The 21,354-nt window shown below is 38.1% G+C and overlaps 3 protein-coding genes across 8 annotated transcripts; 2 read left to right on the forward strand and 1 right to left on the reverse strand.

Annotated features, from left to right (window-relative positions):
* The first annotated feature begins 1,341 nt into the window (after window positions 1–1,341).
* LOC141908485 (uncharacterized) lies at window positions 1,342–4,485 on the forward strand. Its single transcript, XM_074798567.1, has 12 exons — window positions 1,342–1,760; window positions 1,832–2,012; window positions 2,095–2,205; window positions 2,300–2,389; window positions 2,484–2,550; window positions 2,669–2,731; window positions 2,820–2,900; window positions 3,003–3,083; window positions 3,171–3,236; window positions 3,334–3,440; window positions 3,602–4,391; window positions 4,459–4,485. The coding sequence occupies exons 1-12, from the start codon at window positions 1,754–1,756 to the stop codon at window positions 4,483–4,485; spliced, it is 1,671 nt and encodes a 556-aa protein (XP_074654668.1). The 5' UTR covers window positions 1,342–1,753.
* A 5,823-nt stretch (window positions 4,486–10,308) lies between these two features.
* On the reverse strand, window positions 10,309–13,126 carry LOC141908583 (protein LZIC-like). Of its 4 annotated transcripts, none has more exons than XM_074798679.1 (6): window positions 13,026–13,126; window positions 12,511–12,707; window positions 12,171–12,306; window positions 11,997–12,095; window positions 11,352–11,529; window positions 10,309–10,701 (listed from the first exon to the last, which is right to left on the reverse strand). In XM_074798679.1, the coding sequence occupies exons 2-6, from the start codon at window positions 12,609–12,611 to the stop codon at window positions 10,643–10,645; spliced, it is 573 nt and encodes a 190-aa protein (XP_074654780.1). In that variant the 5' UTR covers window positions 12,612–12,707; window positions 13,026–13,126; the 3' UTR covers window positions 10,309–10,642. The 4 variants fall into 4 exon arrangements, with proteins under 4 accessions (XP_074654780.1, XP_074654783.1, XP_074654782.1 ...); XM_074798682.1 differs by having other exon boundaries at window positions 12,511–12,921; window positions 13,026–13,094; XM_074798681.1 differs by having other exon boundaries at window positions 13,022–13,094.
* Window positions 13,127–13,328: 202 nt separating this feature from the next.
* On the forward strand, window positions 13,329–21,265 carry LOC141908090 (cyclin-dependent kinase 11B-like). Of its 3 annotated transcripts, none has more exons than XM_074797920.1 (13): window positions 13,329–13,516; window positions 13,830–14,099; window positions 14,805–14,941; window positions 15,425–15,601; window positions 15,685–15,939; window positions 16,430–16,702; window positions 17,501–17,622; window positions 17,927–18,032; window positions 18,227–18,348; window positions 18,534–18,758; window positions 19,080–19,228; window positions 19,892–20,087; window positions 21,038–21,265. In XM_074797920.1, exons 1-13 carry the CDS (start codon window positions 13,392–13,394, stop codon window positions 21,128–21,130), a joined length of 2,250 nt encoding a protein of 749 aa, XP_074654021.1. In that variant the 5' UTR covers window positions 13,329–13,391; the 3' UTR covers window positions 21,131–21,265. The 3 variants fall into 3 exon arrangements, with proteins under 3 accessions (XP_074654021.1, XP_074654022.1, XP_074654023.1); XM_074797921.1 differs by having other exon boundaries at window positions 15,428–15,601; XM_074797922.1 differs by having other exon boundaries at window positions 14,814–14,941.
* The last annotated feature ends 89 nt before the right edge of the window (window positions 21,266–21,354 follow it).

Raw genomic sequence — 21,354 nt, forward strand, 5'->3', positions numbered from 1 at the left:
TCGATGGCTAGTGACGTCATCAAGATCGCCTTTTTGTTACTCCCACAGCTAAACAACTCACTTTTAACGGTTAACCGCTGAATTTGAATTTGCTGTCAAGTGTATTCTTGCTGGCTGTCGATTAAAAGATTGTGAATCATGTTTTCCGAACGTGTTAAGCTTGTCTCCGGACCAGTTGGTGGGAATATTGGTTTGAAAAAAGAGGTAGATTGCAAGATTATAAAAAACTCACTGGGTAACACTGGTGAACGCCGCGAGCATCGTGCACGGTGGTGCAGGCGAGGCGTCGCGACCGCGCGGCGGCAGGGCTTTTTAATTTTGGCTTTTGCCAGTTTTGGAGTCTTGTTATTGCCACCACGGCCACGTTACCACCACACTCACATTGTCGCTAGGCCTACTGTACTGCCACTACTTTACTTGCTACTTACTCGGCTAAATTAATTTGTCTTCATCCACGCTTACTTCCCCCCTCCCCCCCCCCATGTTAACAAGTAATTTCTGCCAACCGAACCACCAGTCGCAGTAGCCGTAGGCAGTATACTATAGTGCAGTAGTGGGTACCCAGTGGCATGCCATTGCCATGCCACTGGGTATAGGCCTATGTTGCCCGTACACAGTCACCACCTAGTACTAGGCCTTAAATATTCCAACAACCATTCCAAATCCAGCAACAAAAAATAAACAATAAATTTTAAGGCCTCGAAACAGAAGAATGGTAGTTCCCTGTATTCAGAGTCAATGAAAATGTATTTCTTGTTGCAGATAGATAGCCTAACCAATTTCAGGATAAGTACTTTTCATTCCTTTATTTATATACGTAGCCTAACTGTTTAATCCTGGCCCTGGCCACTGAGGGTGTATGCATTAGGTCTGGTCCCAGTTTCACTGAGCTAGTTAGCCAACAATTAAGCTGAGAAATTTTGTTAAGTGGCAATTCAGGGGCAGATCAGGAGAGTATACAGGGGTGTACACCCCTTAAAACTTTTAAGTTGCACTGAAATTTAAAGGGAAAATTAAAAATATCAACAAGTATTTTTAAAAAGCTTATATTCCAAAACATGTTCTCTGTAGGCCTACTTCCAAAATATAGGTATTATGTTTTCTGATGATCTGGTGCCCTTTTGATTTTTAATTATATATGATACTGATACCTATGCCCTATTTTGGGCTGCACCCCTCCCTGAATCAGTCTGCCTGCAATTAAGAGGATGTTTATAGATAATTTGATTTAGAGGAATCTTTTAATTTAGTGCCTGATGTTAGGCCTTCCACAGCCTGGTAGAGGTGGTTTAGGTGAACAAGTTAGTCTTTACACTGCAGGACTTTTAGGTGAAGGTGAAACTGGCCCTTGTTTATGCATAGGCTACTGTGTGTGCACGCTTATCTTTATGCTTATTCAATTAGAATACCCATGTAGCTACCAAATAAGCACCGCTTCAGAGGATTTTAGAAATTTTCACTTCAATAACACTGTGTTCTATTTTTGGGCACTAGCTACTATTATGCACAATTTTTTCAATCAATTCTATCACATTGATATACATATATGTGTCACTTCTTTTGCATATAGTAGGGTCTTACCAGTGTGCTCTCTCACACCTCCCTGTGATATTGGCCTGAGACTGACAAATAATCTTTTTTGTAGCGTATTGGTCTCGTAGCAGACAGCATTTTAAAGTATGCTGGGCTAGATGGTGTAGGCTTATTTGAATGGACAAGGATCGTGTGCCCCGGAGGAACCATTGAAACATTGATGGAAGGTAATTTCTCGGTTCAGTACTGATTTATATTGTTCATTTTCATTGGGTTACTGATTAGTTGTATATTACAGAATTGAAAAAGGTGAAGATGCTGAATGTGGAACAACTAATCGTCCATGTTGGAACAAATAATATGACGCGTGATGTCCCGCTTGAGATTGTTCTGCGAAGACACGTTGAATTAATTCGATTGTTGCTCTATAAATGTACTGGGACCATCATTGTACCAGCTCTTTTTCCTCGATGTGATGAGTAAGTATCAAGAATAGATTTTTCTTGAAGTACTATATTTATGATCGATGTAATGATTTTTAAATTTCTTTCTTTTTTAAAGTTTCGATGCTGACACAAAGATATTTCATTACAATGAAATGCTGCACCGCGAATGCTTTACACTTGGTGTAAAGTTCGTTGATTTTCACTTCTCAAGAGATCTCCTTTCACCGTAAGTAATCGTTTAATTTTAATAAGCCCAGTAGGTTATGTGCATTTTTTCGCGATTTAAACTAACTTGTTTTTTTCTAAATTTTGTGATCTAGGACTGACTTGTTACACCCCAGCCGTAAGGGAAATCAGTTCATAAATAACAGGATAATGGAACTACTGCTATTGAAAAATGAAGATGAAATGTACGTAGAATTGCATTATTTTATCCAATTACCAGGTATGCAAACTACATAAATTTTATGATTGTACTGGAAATAATGAATGATTCTTAATCAGGTGCCCTCAATACTTTCCATATGAGATTGAAAAGATGCAAAGAAGTAGAGCAGTCCATCGACGAAAGGTAATCATTTAGCATTGATATCCTAGAAAATGAATGATTTGCAATTAGTTTTTATAACTTGAATACGAAACCACTTTATTCAAAATCCTTGCATTGAATTAATGAATCATATTGATAGCTGATAGCAAAAAACAAATTGAAGGATGATCAAGCAAGAGCATGGGATGATTCAACAATAGTGGTAAAGTTGTTTTCCTAAGTGATTTGTACGTGATTTATCTTTATAAAGTTAGATATATTTTAACAGTTTTTTGTATCCTTCAATCCAGTATAGCAGTTTTGACGTTGCACATCATACGAGGAAACAATTCTGTTGTGAAGATCAAAGAGCCTTTTTCACATTCGACCAGGTACATATCATCTCAAGAACTTATGATTTAATATTAGTTTGGTCACTTTTATTTCACAATTACCTAAAGGCTGTGCATGCACAAATCTGTCTTTTTTTCCAGTACATGACTAAAATTGATGTGGCTGGTGTTGCTATTTGTTTAAAGCCTAAATTATTTACTCCTTTTTATCAGACTAAGAACGTGAGTAATATGTTTCTCGAAATGAAATTATAGAAATTCATTGGTATTGGTATGATTTATGCTGTAAAGCTTTGTTTTTATATTCAGGGATGCTACAATAGAAGTTGTCACAATACTAAAAGATTTAACAGAAAAAGGAAGTCAGTGGAACATGTAAGTTTGATGCCCTTTCTGCGAGACGCGGGTTCATTTTTGTTATTTTTGCTTAGATGTTGAAGCAAAAACAGATTAATGTGCTCTTCCACATTAGGTTATTCATCCACAGACGGATCCTGCTGACTCGACATGTTTTTGCGGAGTTGAATTCACCAATTGGAAAGATCTTCTAGACCATGTTAGTTTAAACCATACTGAAATGTAAGTACAACATAATTCAATTATTTTAGTACCTACAAATCTAAATGACTTAATGCAAATGACTCAGAGATACCCATGTTTTATGTTAGGCCTATATGGGTAATTTCATACTCTATCTATTGATATGTCTAAAAAAAGTGAGTTGATAATGTGTATTTCAGGCGGACAATGGAGGAAGAAGGAAAGGACGCGGCTTGTGACAATTTCTCGGAAGGAACGATAGAGGAAGCAGAAAAGATGCAGGAAGATAGTTCGAAAGAAAGGATAGAAAGATTAAAGATGCAGGAAGATAGCTGGATGGAAAACAAAAAACAGCTAAGTATCACAGGTGGTGGAGGTATCGAACCAATCATAATTGATGATAGTGATGAGAATGATTCTGATGATGAACATGTATGTAGAAGAAATTTTAGTTACAATCCAACAGAAATGTGCCTCAATGACTATCAGTTTTTGAAAATTCCTCCTGTTATGCCATCAAAGGTCACGTCATTCAGAATTTGTGACATGTCTAATTCATGTCATTTGGCTGATGATGCCCCCACTATGCCCCACAAAAATCAGTTGGAGGACATAAAAGCACAGATGCAGTCAAGGATTGTCCGTGACCCTTCCATTAATATCCATGTGAGACTCGATACAGGCTGCTATTCTATTGATCAGATTAATAGGTTTCTTTTCTTACATTATGCTAAAACCAAACAACAAGATCTTTTTGCCATGAATCTTTGGGTAAATAGTAAGCCTTTAAGCCCCACTGATTCAGTCGATTGGGAACAGATTCAAGCATTTTCAAATATGCTCTTTTCCTTAAAACCCTCTCAACAATTTCCAGTTGGTAATAATAATAGCGTATCTGTATCAGAACTTCAGACGATGACTAATCAAAAATGGTTTGAAGGATCTGTGTTAAATGCTTTTGCATCTATGATAAATGATCCAATACACCATGTAAAGACGAAAAATGTAATCATCCATCTGAATTCTATATATTTAATGATGGCAATGGTTTTTTCAGAATCAAGCCATGTTCATCAACATCTAGATTTTGTCCTTTTGTACAACATGATAAAGATGCAAGTCTAAAGCAAGGAGCATCTGACAATAATCTTAAATCAGTACTATGTAATTTTCATGTCCTGCAGTGTATTCGTCGCTTCATGAATGAAAATCAAGAACTTCGCTTATTTTGCAAGCCTCTAGAAACTGGTTTCAAATGCATTATGAGATCATGGGATGCTTCCTCTAGAACTGATATAGCCAATTCATTTATTAGTTTTATTGAGAATGATATTTCTTTGGACCTTATGTCGCAAGATACAAAAACATTATTTATTGATTACCTAAAGAAGAATTGGTTTAATTCCCAAATTTGGTCTGATGCATTCAATGCTGAATCAATTTATCAGTCAGACCAATCTAACAGAAATAACCCTTTGCTATTAACTGATAATATTACTGAGCGCAAATTCAAACAAATAGATGATGTCTACTTAAGTGGACACCTAAATAAACTGATATCATCTTTTGTACGATTACTGTTTGAAAATGTTTTTAATGATGAGATCAAAGCGACAAATATGAACAATCTCCAATTTAAGCAACTTGACCAACGAGTTAAGAATATACGTCACCTTGAAAAGATAGAAAAGTGTTGCAAAAGAGCCTTTGATTTATTACAGAATAATGAGATTTTAAAATATGATGAAGAAACTAATTGGTTTGTTGTGAAGAGTTCTTCACGAAAGAACTTAAATAGGTTAGAAGATAATGATAATTTTTTCAATGGTGATACTCAATATACATTCAATCAGCTTGATGTTTTAGAAGAAAGATTCCCCGATAAAGTATCAATATCCGAGGAACATTCATATGACATTTCAAAAAAATGCCGAAGGTACATAGGAAATTTAGATTCAATATCCAGTCGTATCTTATTCAATTACGTTATTACAATCGTTCCTGAAAATTGTCTTTCATACGTAGATGGTAATTGCCATTTAATCAATTTGAAACTAGGTATATGTACTTGTGAAGCTTTTATAATGATTGGACAACCATATTTTTGCAAACATCTTTTTGCCTGTTTTGCCCAAAAAAACAATATAACCACAACGAAGGCTTTAATTGATGCATATAAATTCCACATTGTGGAGCCTCTGCCAACTTACAATTTTACTCGACAAAATAGTTCTGTTTCATCTACCCTCATTGATAAGTTAAAAGATCATTCCCACATTGCTAGCTCGAATGATATCAATGCTGCTCGGAAAGGGCACATTCTAAGTATTTTACATAATGAAAGCCACTGTGGAATTAAGTTAATAAGCGGACGACCTGCCAAACGACAACCTCACAATATGGCTCATAGGCGTGCTGAGGGTCCAATCAAGGACAATCAGGTTGCCATAAACCTTCCTGAACTTGAAGTGATAGACCCTTACTGCCCTAAGGTTACAATGCCTAAAGATGCTGAGAATGCAAGACACGGAGGGCGAAAGATAATTAGACCTGCTAACAGAGGTGTATCCTTTTCTGCTATGGTTGAAAATGCTGCTATCAAACTAGGTAAACAAGCTAAAATATCAGAAATTGAAACCATAGACTCCACTGATCCAGATCCTGGCAATGATATCGAATTTTCAGCAGATATTTTAAGTCAGAATAAATCATCCTTACCGAAAAAATCAAAAGATACCAAACCAAAAGATATTAAGTCAATACCAGTTGTTAAAAATGACTCGAAGTCTGTTTTATTTGAAAAAAGTATTGTCTGTTCCTTTTGTATTAAAGACAAAATAAATCCTCCATATCTTTGTTCATGTCGCAGGGAACTAGATAGGCACATATCCACTTCTCATTCATCTTTGAAACCTATCTCATGTGCTATTTGTTGGGCAGATGGGGTTATTAATTCATATGCAAGTGAAACATTCCTTCAAAAGCACATTCGTATTGAACATAATCATCATAAGAAAAAATCTATTGTAATCGATTATAATAATAGAGATGATTATCTCAACAGTTCTCCTATTACAGAAATCAATAATTCCAAATCTGAAAAAGAATTAGAAATTCTTATAGATCAACCTGGAAATGCAGGCCTCCAAAACCTAGCAAAATTGAAACTAGATAATCTTTTGCCATCAAAAGTTGAAAAAACCCCTTCTCAGTTAGTTGCTGAAACCTGCCCTGTCTGCCACAAAAACTGCAATGCTAATCCTAAGAAAAAGTCCACATTCTCAATTGAATGTGATAATTGCCATAGATGGTATCATTGGAAATGTGCTCCAATCAATGAGGCTCCTCCTGAACATATCAGGTGGTTTTGTTTTCATTGTGACCCGATTTCCTAAATAGTTTGTATTGAATATTATTGATCGGGTTTCGAATGAATCCCTGACGTTAGAAATATTTTCATTTCCCATGGTGAACGTAGAAGCCTATAATGACCGTCACTTAGTCACCTATATATTTACTCGATTATATATAAGGTTAAGAAGCGATGTATATGCACTGGTGTTTATAGTGCTCTATTTCAGGTTTTTTCTTTCAGGAAAATATATTTTGTGAATAGATTACCGCTTGATTTTTTATGTTACAGGTTACTGCAAAATCATCAGTTATTGTGATGCGTGCCGATGTCTCTGGATGATTCTGACCATGTCTAGAACTTCAACATCCTTGACTTATCATCAATTGGCAGCAGTATACATACATGCATGTTCAGAGAGTGTATGAAGAGAGTGTATGGACACATCAACCTCGGTTCAAGGCTGTCCCTGATTAAATTGTATAATCCATATATAATATATATAGATTGGTCCCATTTTAACTTACTCAACTGCTTGAATGTCTTGTTTGTTATTCGTAAATTTTCACTTATTCATTGATTGTTTCTGTAGAATTTTATATGTGATATATAAACGTGGAAACCAGGGCCCATTGCACTATGAAAGACACTTGACATTTTTTTGGGACAGATCTTTCTATATGTTTATGTCCTCGAGGCATCTGAACTTAAGAAAATTCCCTTTGAAAACTGGAAATGACATAATGAAATAAGTTGTGGAATGTTTAAATTCGACAAAATGAATGTATTTTGCATTCCTAAGGCCCTATATATTTACTGCAGTTAGTCCTGTATGTCTTTTTTATCGCAATTTACTGTGGTTTATTCCTGTTTGTCCTGTATGTCTTTGTGATCGCGATCGCAATTCATTGGTTGCATTGTTTACTGTTAATTCTGTATGTCTATCGCAATTAAGTTAGTCCTGTATGTCCTGTATGTCTTAGTTAATCGCAATTCATTGGTTGAATTGTCTACTGTTGGTCCTGTATGTCCTGTATGTCTTAGTTAATCGCAATTCATTGATTGAATTGTCTACTGTTAGTCCTGTATGTCTATCGCAATTAAGTTAGTCCTGTATGTCCTGTATGTCTTAGTTAATCGCAATTCATTGGTTGAATTGTCTACTGTTAGTCCTGTATGTCTATCGCAATTAAGTTAGTCCTGTATGTCCTGTATGTCTTAGTTAATCGCAATTCATTGGTTGAATTGTCTACTGTTAGTCCTGTATATTCTGTATGTCTATCGCAATTAAGTTAGTCCTGTATGTCCTGTGGTTTAGTCCTGTATGTCTTAGTTAATCGCAATTCATCGGTTGAATTGTCTACTGTTAGTCCTGTATGTCCTGTGGTTTTATCCTGTATGTCTTTGTGATCGCGATCGCAATTCATTGGTTGCACTGTTTACTGTTAGTCCTGTATGTCTATCGCAATTAAGTTAGTCCTGTATGTCCTGTATGTCTTAGTTAATCGCAATTCATTGGTTGTTGAATTGTCTACTGTTAGTCCTGTATGTCCTGTGGTTTAGTCCTGTATGTCTTAGTTAATCGCAATTCGTTGGTTGAATTGTCTACTGTTAATCCTGTATGTCCTGTATGTCTATCGCAATTAAGTTAGTCCTGTTTGTCCTGTATGTCTTAGCTACGAGCAATTATCAAACTTGATAATTGCCTTGTAGGTCTTAGTTAATCGCAATTCATTGGTTGCATTGTTTACTGTTAAAGCTGTATGTTCTGTATCTCTATCGCAATTTCATTGGTTGCATTGTTTACTGTTAAAGCTGTATGTTCTGTATCTCTATCGCAATTTCATTGGTTGAATTGTTAACAGTCCTCTGTATGTACATGTAAAAATAAATAAGGTTCTGACAACAGGTTTGTAAAGTAATCAGCTATCTGTTTTGTCTATCGTTGCTTAAATTGTTAACTGTTGTTTTAGAGTTCTGTATGTCTTTGTCGATCATTTTGTCTGCACTCAGGGGCGGATCCAGCATTTTGAAGGGGGGGGGGGGGCAAATGAAAGCAACAACAGATGGCTGTAAGCCATTCCAGAGCAAGCACCGATAACGCGAAGACCCTCCCTAAAAGATTTTTGGAAAAATAGATGCAAGCAGGTGCATTCTGAGCATTACTTAATAGAAAGATTTCATTCGGTTTTTACTCAGTAACGCATAGATTTGCGGCTACATCGGTAAAAATAGAGGGGTGGATCCGCCACTGAATAGCTATTGTTTTGTGTAGGATTGTATCTGTGAATTAAGTAAAGTTACTTACTCCAGTCTGATGTTATGACTTATTGCTCGTATTTTATTGTTTTAAGTGTGCGAATACTTTTCTTAGATTTATGGAGATCAGGATGACGAGGGTTCGATTTGAACCAACAAATAAACAAAAACATTCAAACCTCAAATTAATCCGTTTACTTGTCTTTATTTTTGGGGAACATTTTTTTACCTAGTTCAGATTTGATAACACAGTAGTCGCTTGTTCCAAAGCGATGTGCCGTTGAAGACAGACCTGAAGGTCTTTGCCGATAGCGATGCTATCCAGGATTTCAAAGGATGTGAAGAAGGTGCATCTTCGACAACCATAGTTTGCAGTTTTAACAATTTAAAACAATAATAGTTTCATTAAACAACTTAAAATTTAAAGATTTAGTGGACTTACTGTTTAACCAGGGCAGGGATTTCTCGCAACCGTACATGATATATACATACACTAGCAGTAAATACAATGTACTTCTAACCCTTATAAAACTTAAACTATTATTAGTTATTTTACAATTATTGAACGGCAACGTTGAAATGCGATGTGCGCTCAGAGCGGCCGTAGTGATTTTGGCGTATTGTGGGATTCGAACCGCTCGGAATTTGTACTAGTGACGTCACTCGCCATCGACCAAAACAGGCTTTCAACCTTTTGCGCTGTCATTGGCAGCTGCAATAACTTCCGCGTTTATCCTGCTAATTACCAAAATAACCTCACTTGCCAGTGGAAGTGTAAACTAACTATTATCGGTAAAATCACATCCTCGTTTGCCCGTTTGCCAGGGGTCCGGTATCACTCCCGAACTAGCTTTAGCGTAGTGGGTTCGAATCCCTTGACGGGTGAAGATGGTAAAATCATAGCGGACCTTAAGATTTATAGTGAAATATACGAAAAGCCGTGAAAATAATTTTAAATAAGAAGGTTTATAGATAAGACATTATAATATAATCTGTGTCGTGTCCCAGTACTTATGACTATTTCATTTCAACCGTGCAGTTTCAGTGGCCTAGGCTACTCGAAGGGACCAGCACAGATTTTTGATCCATGGAATTGAAGGAGAGCCAAAAAACCTTCTTTGAATGAGGTTGAATTAGAGAAAAACCAAGTTAAACAGTAATAATTGTGAAATCATTTGACCTATATGATGTCATTTTTCAGAACAGAAAACCTTGTCTTTCCATTTTCACTATAAAAACATTTGCATCGTGAATTAATGAATGAAAGATTATTTAGATGTATTTTTTCATTTATTGGCACATATATTACATTGATCTCTTCTTTAAATCATAAAAATCATTTATTACTAGGCCTCCAATTCTAGGAAGCTATTATTACATGATATTATAACATATAATAGTTCAAGACTTATAAATAAATCATTCTTTGCATTTATAGTAAACATAACATCAGTTTGGAATTCACAATTCCGAGGGCCATCCTTAGCTATCAGACTAAATCTCTTGATAATTGATATCAATTAGACATCAGCAGCTGATAAACCCTCAATTTTGGATGCATTCAAAATCAACCGCAATCATCACAGTTTCTTAATTTCTATTATCCGTCTTCGGTAAGTAAACCGCTTTCTCATTTACTGGCTTCCTGGACCTGTGAACTAGCCATAGCTAAAACATTGTCAGTTGATTCTGAAAATAAGATAAAAAGTTATATGATCAAATCATCGAACCATTTACTATGGTAAAAGGATCAAATAGCAAAGACTAACAAATTTCTTTCCCTAAAGATCAGGACCCATTCTATTTGACTATAGGATCGAAGAAATAGGTTCGCAATCTGTATTTGTAATTCAATTTACTAAGCAACATAATGATTGTCGCTACTACGACGACCCAAGCCAGTTTGAATGTACCAGAATATCGGTGAACTGTTAACCTGGATCCAAGGAAATTAAAAAATATTTTTCATACTTTTATAAAAATCAATCATTCACAGCATTGATGGTGTTTCCAAAAAAAGTAAAATCTAAATCATGAGATTGACAAGAAATAGATATATCTAACAAATATAACAAGTCTCTTGCTCTGGACCTGGTTTCAAAAGTGCTGATTGAATTCAGCTGAAATAAGTACATTTTCAAACTTTTAACCCTGGGCCCAGTGTCACAAAAAAGTTGAACTCAAATTTTTGGTCTAGAGGCTGTAGTATTGGTTACTTCAAATCTACAATGATGACAACAATTTAAACTTAACCATTCTGAGCTTAAACTTTTTCATGAAAGCAGACCCTCTAGTAAAATTGTTACTATTCAACCGGGTCGAGGGCTGCATGGACTCACTTAAATCTTTCGTGACTCTTTCGAATTGTTTCAGACTCGTGTTCGAATTCGATTGTAGGAATTCCTGTTCCGCCGGCGTCAGTTTTTCATCAAGTTTTTTCAACGCGGTCAATATCTCGACCATTTGTTGTGTAGCGAGCTCCGATGCTAATTTACCCACTTTGACGTCTCGGTTTACCTGAAAAAAGCAGGGTGGCAACTTTGCTTTGAATAAATGTTGTTTTCCCTGACTTGATCTGCTAAGATTCCAAGGGATCATTCATTTATTACGTTCGTATAAAATTCGAATTTTTCAACCCCCCTGTAAGCAAAATCGGCCATTTTTTCATATACATTAAGCATTACAGTACGCAATTGCACTTACCCCTCCCCCTCCCCTAATGCATACGTAATAAATGAATGACCCCCAACAGTCAAATACGTAAAATACATTGTAGACGGAAACTGCTTGATTTTACATGTGATATAGTGATTTCAACAAATATCCCTGACTTTTCCTGATTTTTAGGGTTGTACAGTCATGGCACAGATTTAAGACCAGTCTAACACCATCTTAATTCTATAGCTAATACAACAACTTAAGACTGGTCTAACCAAGATCAGTTAAAATTCAACTATTGCATCAAACTGGTCCCCGATACTTACCTCGGCTAATCTCTGTCGTAATTGACCGGGCTGTTTTTTTGCGAATAATCGAATAACTTCTGGTGTTTTGAAAGCATCACTAATCGCAGCTTGGATTGCCTGAAATAGAATTCCTTAGAAACCTCAGAAAAATTAAACGACTAAAGAACCTGCATTTTCAAGAGACCTACATACCAGTTGCATCGCATTCAAGTTGTCAATCAAACTCAAGTCTCCGCCCTTCATTCGATTTAACGAATCACTGAATTCTTTCAGTTGTTCCATTGTGTCTTTTTTAGTTTCTTCATATTCATCTTCATCCAAGTCTTCTCTGAACCAGAGAACAAAATATCGTTACTACGTTTTGTATTTCAAAGCCTTCAATGTTTACACTTAATTTACGTATATATTAATTTAAATTGTAGATTTCAAATTGGGAAATTTTTAACACGTGCTTATCTTGAATTTTTGAGAATTGGGCCAAATGCAAAATTAGCTATTAAAAGTTTTACAATTACCCTACTACACAGTTTACCTGCATTCTTCTAAGTCCGTTAACTGTTGCATAAGTCTATCCAGTTGTTCGCCCAGGTTCTGCTGTAATTTGCTCGTCTCGGATTGCCCCCTTGATGCCATTTTATCTTTTAGTCTTAATTCGCTGTTGCCGTTGGAACTGCTGTCAAATCGCTGATTGCTGTCAAATCGTTATGCTGCTGTCAAATTACTATAGGCCTAAATGTTGGATGACTTTAGTACACACTATACACTTGAACTCCCTACTTGTTTCTTCTGGCGGGGAGGTAGCTTATATAGCAGAAGCATAGACAGTTATCTCTAGCTACCGGCTCTCTCTCTCTGAGCCGAGGAAATTGTCACAACAGGGGCTTGTCACCACAATTTGATGGAGGATGGATGATACCAGTAGCCCTATTCTTTTACTGGGACGCTGTGGATATTGTAAATGGGTTAATTATTTGTGTCAAGGAATTATATTACGAGTTCGCAAATTAGTTTTTTTCATTTAAATCAAGTCAATCTCTAATTACCTACCACCTTCCAAACTTTTTCGATTTTGTATGCGATATTCACAAAAAGCACCGCCTAGTGCCCAAAAAAATGGGATTCGAACCCGGTGACCTTTATCCAAAACATTGTCGTGTTATTGTTATTCGCATTTAAGTCTTCCTACTCTTTAATTTATCATGAAATGTACGAAAAGATGTTATTTCGTTAAAATATCTGTTTGAATCTTTTGCCATTCTGCAAAATGACGAGTTGAAATTATCGAAAATATTAGCATTGAATTGAATTGAAATTCAAGCAATATACGCCATTTAGCATTTACGACTTCCGGGCGATGTTTCCGATTTTTTGATCGAGAATAGAATAGTATTTTTGTTAAAGATTACGACTGTAATGTCAGATTATGACGGATCAAGTCAATCCCCGATGGAGCATGGAGAATTAGACCCCAGTCCGCGTCGTTTTATCAATGATGTTGAAGAAGACCCGATCACAATAGACGACAGCAGCCCAGAAAAGTAAGTTCACTTTTGCATCCCTTCTTTCCTCTTGCTTTGATCATGATCTCATCGCTTCTCATTCATTCAATCCAGTACATAATCACTCTGGAAAGTAGGCTACTTCTTTCTGAGTCCAAAAGACCCGCCTTTTGGGTCTAAAATTTGCCGAAAAGTCCTTAGTACTTCTTTTAACCCTGCTGGGCTGGCGCTTACACCATTGCAAAAATTCCAATAAGATTTAAAATCTATAATTTTTGGATAATAAACATTTATCTATAGATGAAACGAGCGTTTTTATTTGATAACTATTATTTTATGTTTTTTTTTCCAGAATCGAAGACGCTTTGAATATTCAGCCGCCTCCGGCCGGTCACACGAGTCGCAAAGATAAAAAACATAAACGCCATCGAGACAACGAGCGCCACCGCGCGGGAGTAATAATGGAGGCGGGCGGGCGTTACCACGACGACCACCGAGGCGAAAACCACCGCGGCGCGAATAAACGAGACGCTCGCGAGGTGATACGCGAGAGGGAACGCGAACGCAGAATGAGAGACGAGGATCGCGAGGCGAAGAGAAGAGAACAGTCTCGTATGGAGAGGTATGAAAATCACTCGAGTCTGTCGGTCTGTTTTACAGCGTGGCCATTGACCTGGAAAATTCAGGGAATCAGAAAAGTCGGGCAGAAATCAGGGAAAACTTTAAGATTTTGACTGATAGATTTCACCCAAAACCTGGAAAACTCTGGATACTGCTATCGACCACGCGTTTCTTTTACAAGTTTCAATGAAAAATGAATGAATTGTAACATTTTAAACCTAGAAATTTCTTATGATTCACTTCATTTTGTGTAATCACATGGAAAAATCAAGAGCCAGTTCAACGGTTGTGAGTTAGGGTTAACTCTTGAGTTAAAATCCGTTCATTTTCAATTAGTTAACTTTGAGTCAAATCTTAACACAGAACTGTGGAATAGGGTCCAGGGGATTTATAATTGGGTGGAAAGTTGTCACCCTGCCGACGCCCCCGGCCATGACCTGACCAATGGTTTCCCCGTTATCATTTCTGGGATGAATGTGCTGAGTAAACTGTGACGATTCTCAAATACAGTCAACCCCCGCTGTACAACCCTCCCATATACCGTCATCCCTGCCCGGTTTTCTGAATGTACACCTAAATACAAATACATAGTAAAACACCACCGATAAACCGCCATACTCTCTGCACGGATGTGGGTGATATATCAGGGGTTGACTATTTCAGTAATTTCAATCTATTGGTAACAGAGTATACTGAGTTTTGGTAGTGTTTTTAGGGAGAGACTCGAACGTCTGGAAAGAGAAACTCATAAAGAACGATATTCACAACAACACGACGATCAATCGACGAGACATAAACAAAAACAGGACGAACGCAAACGACGCGTCGAAAATTGGAGAGCAAGTACGTGATACCCCCCTGTCAATCTCGGAAAGTCTAGTCAGAGAATTTGAATTTATTCACATTTTTTCCTATTGTAATGTGTGTAGCACAAGGGATCTCTTGATAAGAGAAGTTGATATCTAATGATATAATCGGGAAATTTCGAATTCTTTGAAATCTATTAGAACCCTTAGTTACCTGCGTGGTATCGTCTTAACCTCTTCGCTACCATGCGCGATGTATATTTACTTCGCAAATATATTCATTTACTACAATTGCTGGTGTGGTGAGTCACTACGCCGCTAGTGTATAGACGTACTAAATGATCATCTGTTTCAATTTAATTACACTATTTACTCATAGATGGCGAATCAGTGCCTCAAATACTGAAAATATATATGAATATGGGAAAATGCTCTGGTGCGGGGCGTTACATTACATATGGTAGCGAAGAGATTAACAGTAACAGATTTAATGCGCTGATAATTTATTTGTGTTTTTAAGCAGCTCATGAACCGGCTCCGAAAAGAGAACGGTTCGACGTCGACGGTGGCGAAAGTTCGCAGCGACGCAGAAGCGCGAGTCCTCGTCACCAGGCGGCGCCGCACAGCAATGGTCGCGATCGTAAACGAAGGCACAGGAGGTCGCCAGCCGGTCCGAAGACTCCGCCTTCTCCTAAAAGTATGAACGATTCTGCGATGATATTCGTTTATGATGGTTGCATATTTTTCGGTTTAGTGTGATTTCCGTTGATTTTGATGTAGGTGAAGTAAAATTGCCGCAAACGCCCCCTGGTGAGCCTATTGAACATCACTCCGATGATGAACACGAGGAGGAAGAGAAGGAGAACGTATACGTGGATGATCGTCATAGCGACTCGGCCTCGGAGGCGGATGACGCTAGCGAGGCGAGTGAGGAAGGCTCCGGTACGAGTAGTGAGGATAGTGATAGCGATTCCGAGTCGGAGTCCGGAAGCAGCAGCGCCGGTTCGGCTGAAGGGAACACTGATCAGAAACAAGGTAATTATGCCATCTTGTCTCGGCACGGATTGCAATTTAAACATGATGGCATCATGAGACTGTCACTCACTGGATTAACCCCTATCCTAGTAAACCCCAGCCCTAGTAGACCATTCATACTCAACACGGATAGCACTCTGTCATGATACAAATCCCCGCCCTAGTAGACACATCTCTCTCAGTAGCGATTTTGTAACCTGATGGCGCCAAGAGACTCTGTCATGGTACAAACCCCTGCGCTAGTAGACAGTGACTAAAATCATGGGACTCCTAAACCCCTGCCCTGATAAACGATCAAGCGCACATTTGCTCTTGCAGCTTTTCCATATTGCAAAATGTGTAGATCCAACCAGATTTCAGGTTATATAGGCCCACTTACTCTGCTGTAGAAAAGTCGTGCAATTTCTGTCTGTCATTATGATCAGTGAATTCAATAATTAAGACTCGTCTATCGTCAAATCGTTTGTTCATGAATCGCCTTCTATTTCAGCGCATAAAGTGAAATCTAAATTCGACGATCAAAGCGAAAACGAATCGCTTCACGAAGGTGAAATAGTCGCGACGCCGGAACAAAGCGACGACGATCACAACGAGTACGACGTTCAGGAAACTCCGCCGCAATCACCCGTCGAACTCGAGGATCAACTGCCTCCGTATTTCCCGGCTATACAGGGCTGTCGCAGCGTCGAAGAGTTTCACTGTTTGAATCGAATCGAAGAGGGAACGTACGGCGTTGTTTACCGAGCCAGGGATAAAAAAACAGGTACTCTGTTATTACATGTTCCGTGTAACTTTTTAATTCCTTAAAAATTCCTTCTAAACAGAAAATATTTATAGACGAGGCGCTTGAAATTTTTTTGATTTTAGCAAAATACCCAAAACTCCTTTAAAACTTCTTGAATTTTAAGAAATAGGCAATTAGAAATTGGAAATTTGTCTAGTTAGTAGTTGTATAGTAGACTACACCTAAATCGGTAAAGTTGGGACCTGGATTTTTTTTTAAAACAAATTAGGCGGTTATTGAATTATAAATCCAAGTCTAGATAGTCACTACACTACTAGTGTAAGGATGATTTGTTAACAATACAACTGATTGGGATAAACCGTACCAATTTACGCGGACGGGGAGTCTAAAATAATTGGGATATGAAAGCGATGCTTACACTTTCTCGAAATTTGAAATTCTCTCCTTGAAATCTCCTTATATCCAGGAATGACTGATCAGTGGGAACCTCGTATTAATTCTGATGGATAATATTTATCAGACTGCACTTGAGTCAAATATATATTAAACCATTAAGATTTAATAGCTTGAAAGTGAAATTTAGAATTGATTGAAATTGACTGTTTCGATAGAATATTCAGTGATCCTTGAAATGTGTAGGCGGTACCGGTATTTTCATTTAGAATTAATCGACAAATTTTTTCCAAAACTTCTGGCTTTGTCCGACACTCGTTGACTCATTCTGATTATTTCCCATTTGAGCGACATTTAAAAAATAGATGTGGTTGAACATTGCTATGAGTGATATTAAAGCATTGAGATTGTATGCGTTTGCAGATGAAATAGTCGCGCTGAAAAGGTTAAAGATGGAAAAAGAGAAAGAAGGTTTTCCGATTACGTCTCTTCGAGAAATCAACACGCTTTTAAAAGCCCAACATCCGAATATAGTCACTGTCAGGGTACGACTATAAATATTTGTTAACTGTCTGTGTATTTCAATGGATAGGGTTAGATATTTAGTGCCAGGACAATTCGAAAATATATCATTACTACTATAATATTTATCTTTCAACAGAAAAAGTTTTACGTGTATTTCATGTAAAAATGTATTACATGAACTTACTGAAAAATTAATGAAAAATTTGAAGGTTCCAAAATTGTTTAGCTTCAAATGTTCACCAATTTTGATGCAGTCTCAAGTGAATTCGAGAAGATTTTTCAATGATAACCGGATTTTAAATCTAAACATTTTTTCCGTTGCAGGAAATTGTTGTTGGTAGTAACATGGATAAGATATATATCGTAATGGACTATGTTGAACACGATTTGAAAGCTTTAATGGAGACGATGAAACAACCGTTTTTAGTCGGTAAAGTAGTATAACATGTGTTTCATTTCACAATTCATTCTTCGCGTTTAAAACCTGGGCTCATTCGAAGCCTAAAAATTAATTATTGAATTGTACCTTAAAAAATGGCTTAAAATCGTTTTGAAAAACCTAAACTGTACATTCTATTTAGGCAGATTTTGTGTTGGTTTTTTGATATTGTCTGTTTTTCCCAGGTGAAGTAAAAACGTTAATGATTCAGTTGGTTCGCGCGGTTCAACACCTTCACGATAACTGGATTTTACACCGCGACTTAAAAACATCGAATCTGCTTCTCAGCCATAAAGGAATATTGAAGGCAAGTTTTGATTTCATGTTTTCATTTGTTCAGCGATCATTCCTTCATTATTCATTGCTGGTACAGCTGAAATGCGACCCCAACGTGATCGAGTAATAAGGAATATACTGTTCATGTATGGAGCACGTAAATTTGCATGGCACGTCGTAATTCTTGATATCTTTTTTTAAAAATGCCAAACGAAGGTGGGAGATTTCGGACTAGCGCGTGAGTACGGGTCACCGTTGAAGCACTATACGCCGGTAGTCGTCACGTTGTGGTACAGAGCGCCGGAACTCCTGCTCGGAACGAAGGAATACTCGACACCCGTCGATCTCTGGTCGGTCGGTTGTATATTCGCCGAGTTCCTCACGATGAAACCGCTGTTCCCCGGACAATCGGAAATCGACGAGCTCAATCGCATTTTTAAGGTAATGGCAATATTTGTAGGATCTCGTGAGGAAATGATCAAACCTCAACAGTAAGGGATTTAAGGGTCATTTTGATAGCCTATGGAGGGGCAGGCTATTCATTTACTCTACTTACCATCCCTGGATTGTTTTTTGGAACAATTTCCCTGTCGACTTAGTTACCTAATCGTTGCTGGTTAGCTTTCATGATCGAATGGTTTAAACTATGAAAATTTCTTGTTGTGTGGTAGCGAACTTTCTGAAATCATCTGAAGCAGATTCTACGTCACTCATTTTTCACGTCTCTTTCATTCTATTTGATTTCTCGCGACTGTATTGTAGGATCTCGGCACGCCGAGCGAGAAGATCTGGCCCGGAGTGACAGAATTATCCGGCTGGAAGAAATGCACGTTCACGGAATATCCGTACAACACGCTGCGAAACAGATTCGGTCCCTATCTGACCGACGCCGGATTCGAAATGCTGAATAGGTAAATAACAAGCAGCCACTCACTGTCATCTTCACCCGTCAAGGGATTCGAACCCACTACGCTAAAGCTGTTCCCCGAACCCCTTGACCTCACGAGTCGTTGGAGTCGTTACTAGCCGACCAGAATCCGGTCGTACCAATCACAGCGCTTGTAACAAACCGACAGTAGACTTCTGTTGGTTTTCCCGTTAAATGGACCAATCAGCGAACGTTTTACCGAACAAGGAAGTATTTCGCAAATCGATATATGACGTCACGCGCAACAGCGCCAGTAATGAAATCACGCTTCGTGAGGCCAGGGGGCTGGTGGAAGCGAGTTCGGGAGTGATACTGGACCCCTGGCAAGCGAGGATGCTCACTGTAGGCTAATAACTGTATACCTTGAAACTGCGAAGTCTTTATGATGCAAATTTAGATGATGCAAAGTTTGGCCGATTTATGTACCTATGGAGAAGTGGCCCTTTCCGTTTTCCTGAGCAAAACTAAGAAACTCTGCAGCCACTAGGATTCAAACTCATACCAGAAAGATATTCTAAGTTTCTATTATACCTGCAGGAAGGGATTTAGGGGGTGGTCTCAGGGGTCCGGACTGCCTTCCGATTTTTCTGCAAATTTGATACTCATCATCTGGTAAATTATGAGCTATTCTTTTGCGTGTTCGCAGGTTTTTGACGTACAACCCTAAAAAGCGTATCACAAGCGAGGAAGCGTTGAAACACGAGTATTTCACCGAGGCTCCGCTGCCCGTCGACCCGTCGATGTTCCCGACGTGGCCCGCGAAAAGTGAGATGTCATCGACGCGAAAACACATCAGCAGTCCGAAACCGCCATCTGGTGGCAAAGCATATGCAAAATTACTGGTGAGTCTTTAGTTTATCTGATCACGGAAGGTTTTATAAACCGTAGATGGATATCAGTTTGATCCCGGATGTACCAGCACCCACATTGTAGACATCGTGCATCTCTCGTGTTGAAAATTCTTGTTTCAGCCATACCTGCTTAATCCGCCTGATTATGATCTTATCCGGGCATTATTCATAGTCTACCTATAAAAAAATCTATGTGAACGCTGTTATGTCTAGAATTCTCTAAAACTGGGTTAAGTACAATTTTGAAGCTAGTCTACCTAACTACGTTCATGAGTTACCATTGCCTATTACGAGATACCTGCTGTGTCATGTTTCTTGTGTCTGCTATCATTGCCACTATGAGATACCCGCTGTCTCATGTTTCTTGCGTCTGCTATCATTGCCACTATGAGATACCCGCTGTCTCATGTTTCTTGTGTCTGCTATCATTGCCACTACGAGATACCCGCTGTCTCATGTTTCTTGCGTCTGCTATCATTGCCACTACGAGATACCCGCTGTCTCATGTTTCTTGCGTCTGCTATCATTGCCACTATGAGATACCCGCTATCTCATGTTTCTTGCGTCTGCTATCATTGCCACTATGAGATACCCGCTATCTCATGTTTCTTGCGTCTGCTATCATTACCGCTATGAGATATCTCGTAGTTCCAGTTCTGCCGTCAGTTTTCTCATAGCCGATCCTTCTTATTCACTGTTTGATATTTGCTCTCACTCTCGCAATTTGAATGACACAGTTCCTGATACCCATCGCTTAGTCGGTTCATTTTGAACAATGGCTATAGCTCCAATGCCAACTTAGGATATAACTCGTAGTAGCTGCCGGGGACAGCACTGTTTTATCATGGTTGCATCAAACGTGTCAAAGCATGTATAGAATTTGCTATTTTTCTAATTCTGTTGGAAATTAAACGGCAGATTTCATTTTGATCTATTTTTAGGGAGATGATGATGTTTTCGGTGGTTTCCACATGAGTAACGCTGCTCGTCAGGGCGTGTCTGCATCCGGTCCGGGATTTAGTTTGAAGTTCTAGGCTGCTCATAAACGAATAATTTTTCTGAACTTTCTTGTACCATACGTTAGAAATTCCCACAGCAAAGTAGAAGTGCGTTCTACGTATATTATGTACAATGGCTTTGTATTATTTGTATGAAAAAATCATGTGAAAACTGCATTTCTGTAAATAAAAAATATGTATTATATTTTAATCATGCAATCTCTGGTTTTTCTGGATGATCTTTGAATTGAAAAATTCTA

Source organism: Tubulanus polymorphus, chromosome 7 (genome assembly GCF_964204645.1).
Source record: "Tubulanus polymorphus chromosome 7, tnTubPoly1.2, whole genome shotgun sequence".
In the NCBI taxonomy this organism is placed as follows: Eukaryota; Metazoa; Nemertea; class Palaeonemertea; order Tubulaniformes; family Tubulanidae; genus Tubulanus; species Tubulanus polymorphus.

What these genes read in the sequence shown, in the direction of transcription:
- LOC141908485 (XM_074798567.1), top strand. An exon ending in GAGCAGTCCATCGACGAAAG is followed by an intron (nt 2,551 to 2,668) that starts GTAATCATTTAG and finishes TCATATTGATAG; the next exon opens with CTGATAGCAAAAAACAAATT. An exon ending in AGTTTAAACCATACTGAAAT is followed by an intron (nt 3,441 to 3,601) that starts GTAAGTACAACA and finishes TGTGTATTTCAG; the next exon opens with GCGGACAATGGAGGAAGAAG.
- LOC141908583 (XM_074798679.1), bottom strand. Translation starts at nt 12,611, where the DNA reads ATGGCATCAAGGGGGCAATCCGAGACGAGCAAATTACAGCAGAACCTG. An exon ending in ACGGACTTAGAAGAATGCAG is followed by an intron (nt 12,307 to 12,510) that starts GTAAACTGTGTA and finishes TCTCTGGTTCAG; the next exon opens with AGAAGACTTGGATGAAGATG. An exon ending in AAGAGTCACGAAAGATTTAA is followed by an intron (nt 10,702 to 11,351) that starts GTGAGTCCATGC and finishes TCTTATTTTCAG; the next exon opens with AATCAACTGACAATGTTTTA.
- LOC141908090 (XM_074797920.1), top strand. Translation starts at nt 13,392, where the DNA reads ATGTCAGATTATGACGGATCAAGTCAATCCCCGATGGAGCATGGAGAA. An exon ending in GAACACTGATCAGAAACAAG is followed by an intron (nt 15,940 to 16,429) that starts GTAATTATGCCA and finishes CTTCTATTTCAG; the next exon opens with CGCATAAAGTGAAATCTAAA. An exon ending in GAAACAACCGTTTTTAGTCG is followed by an intron (nt 18,033 to 18,226) that starts GTAAAGTAGTAT and finishes TGTTTTTCCCAG; the next exon opens with GTGAAGTAAAAACGTTAATG.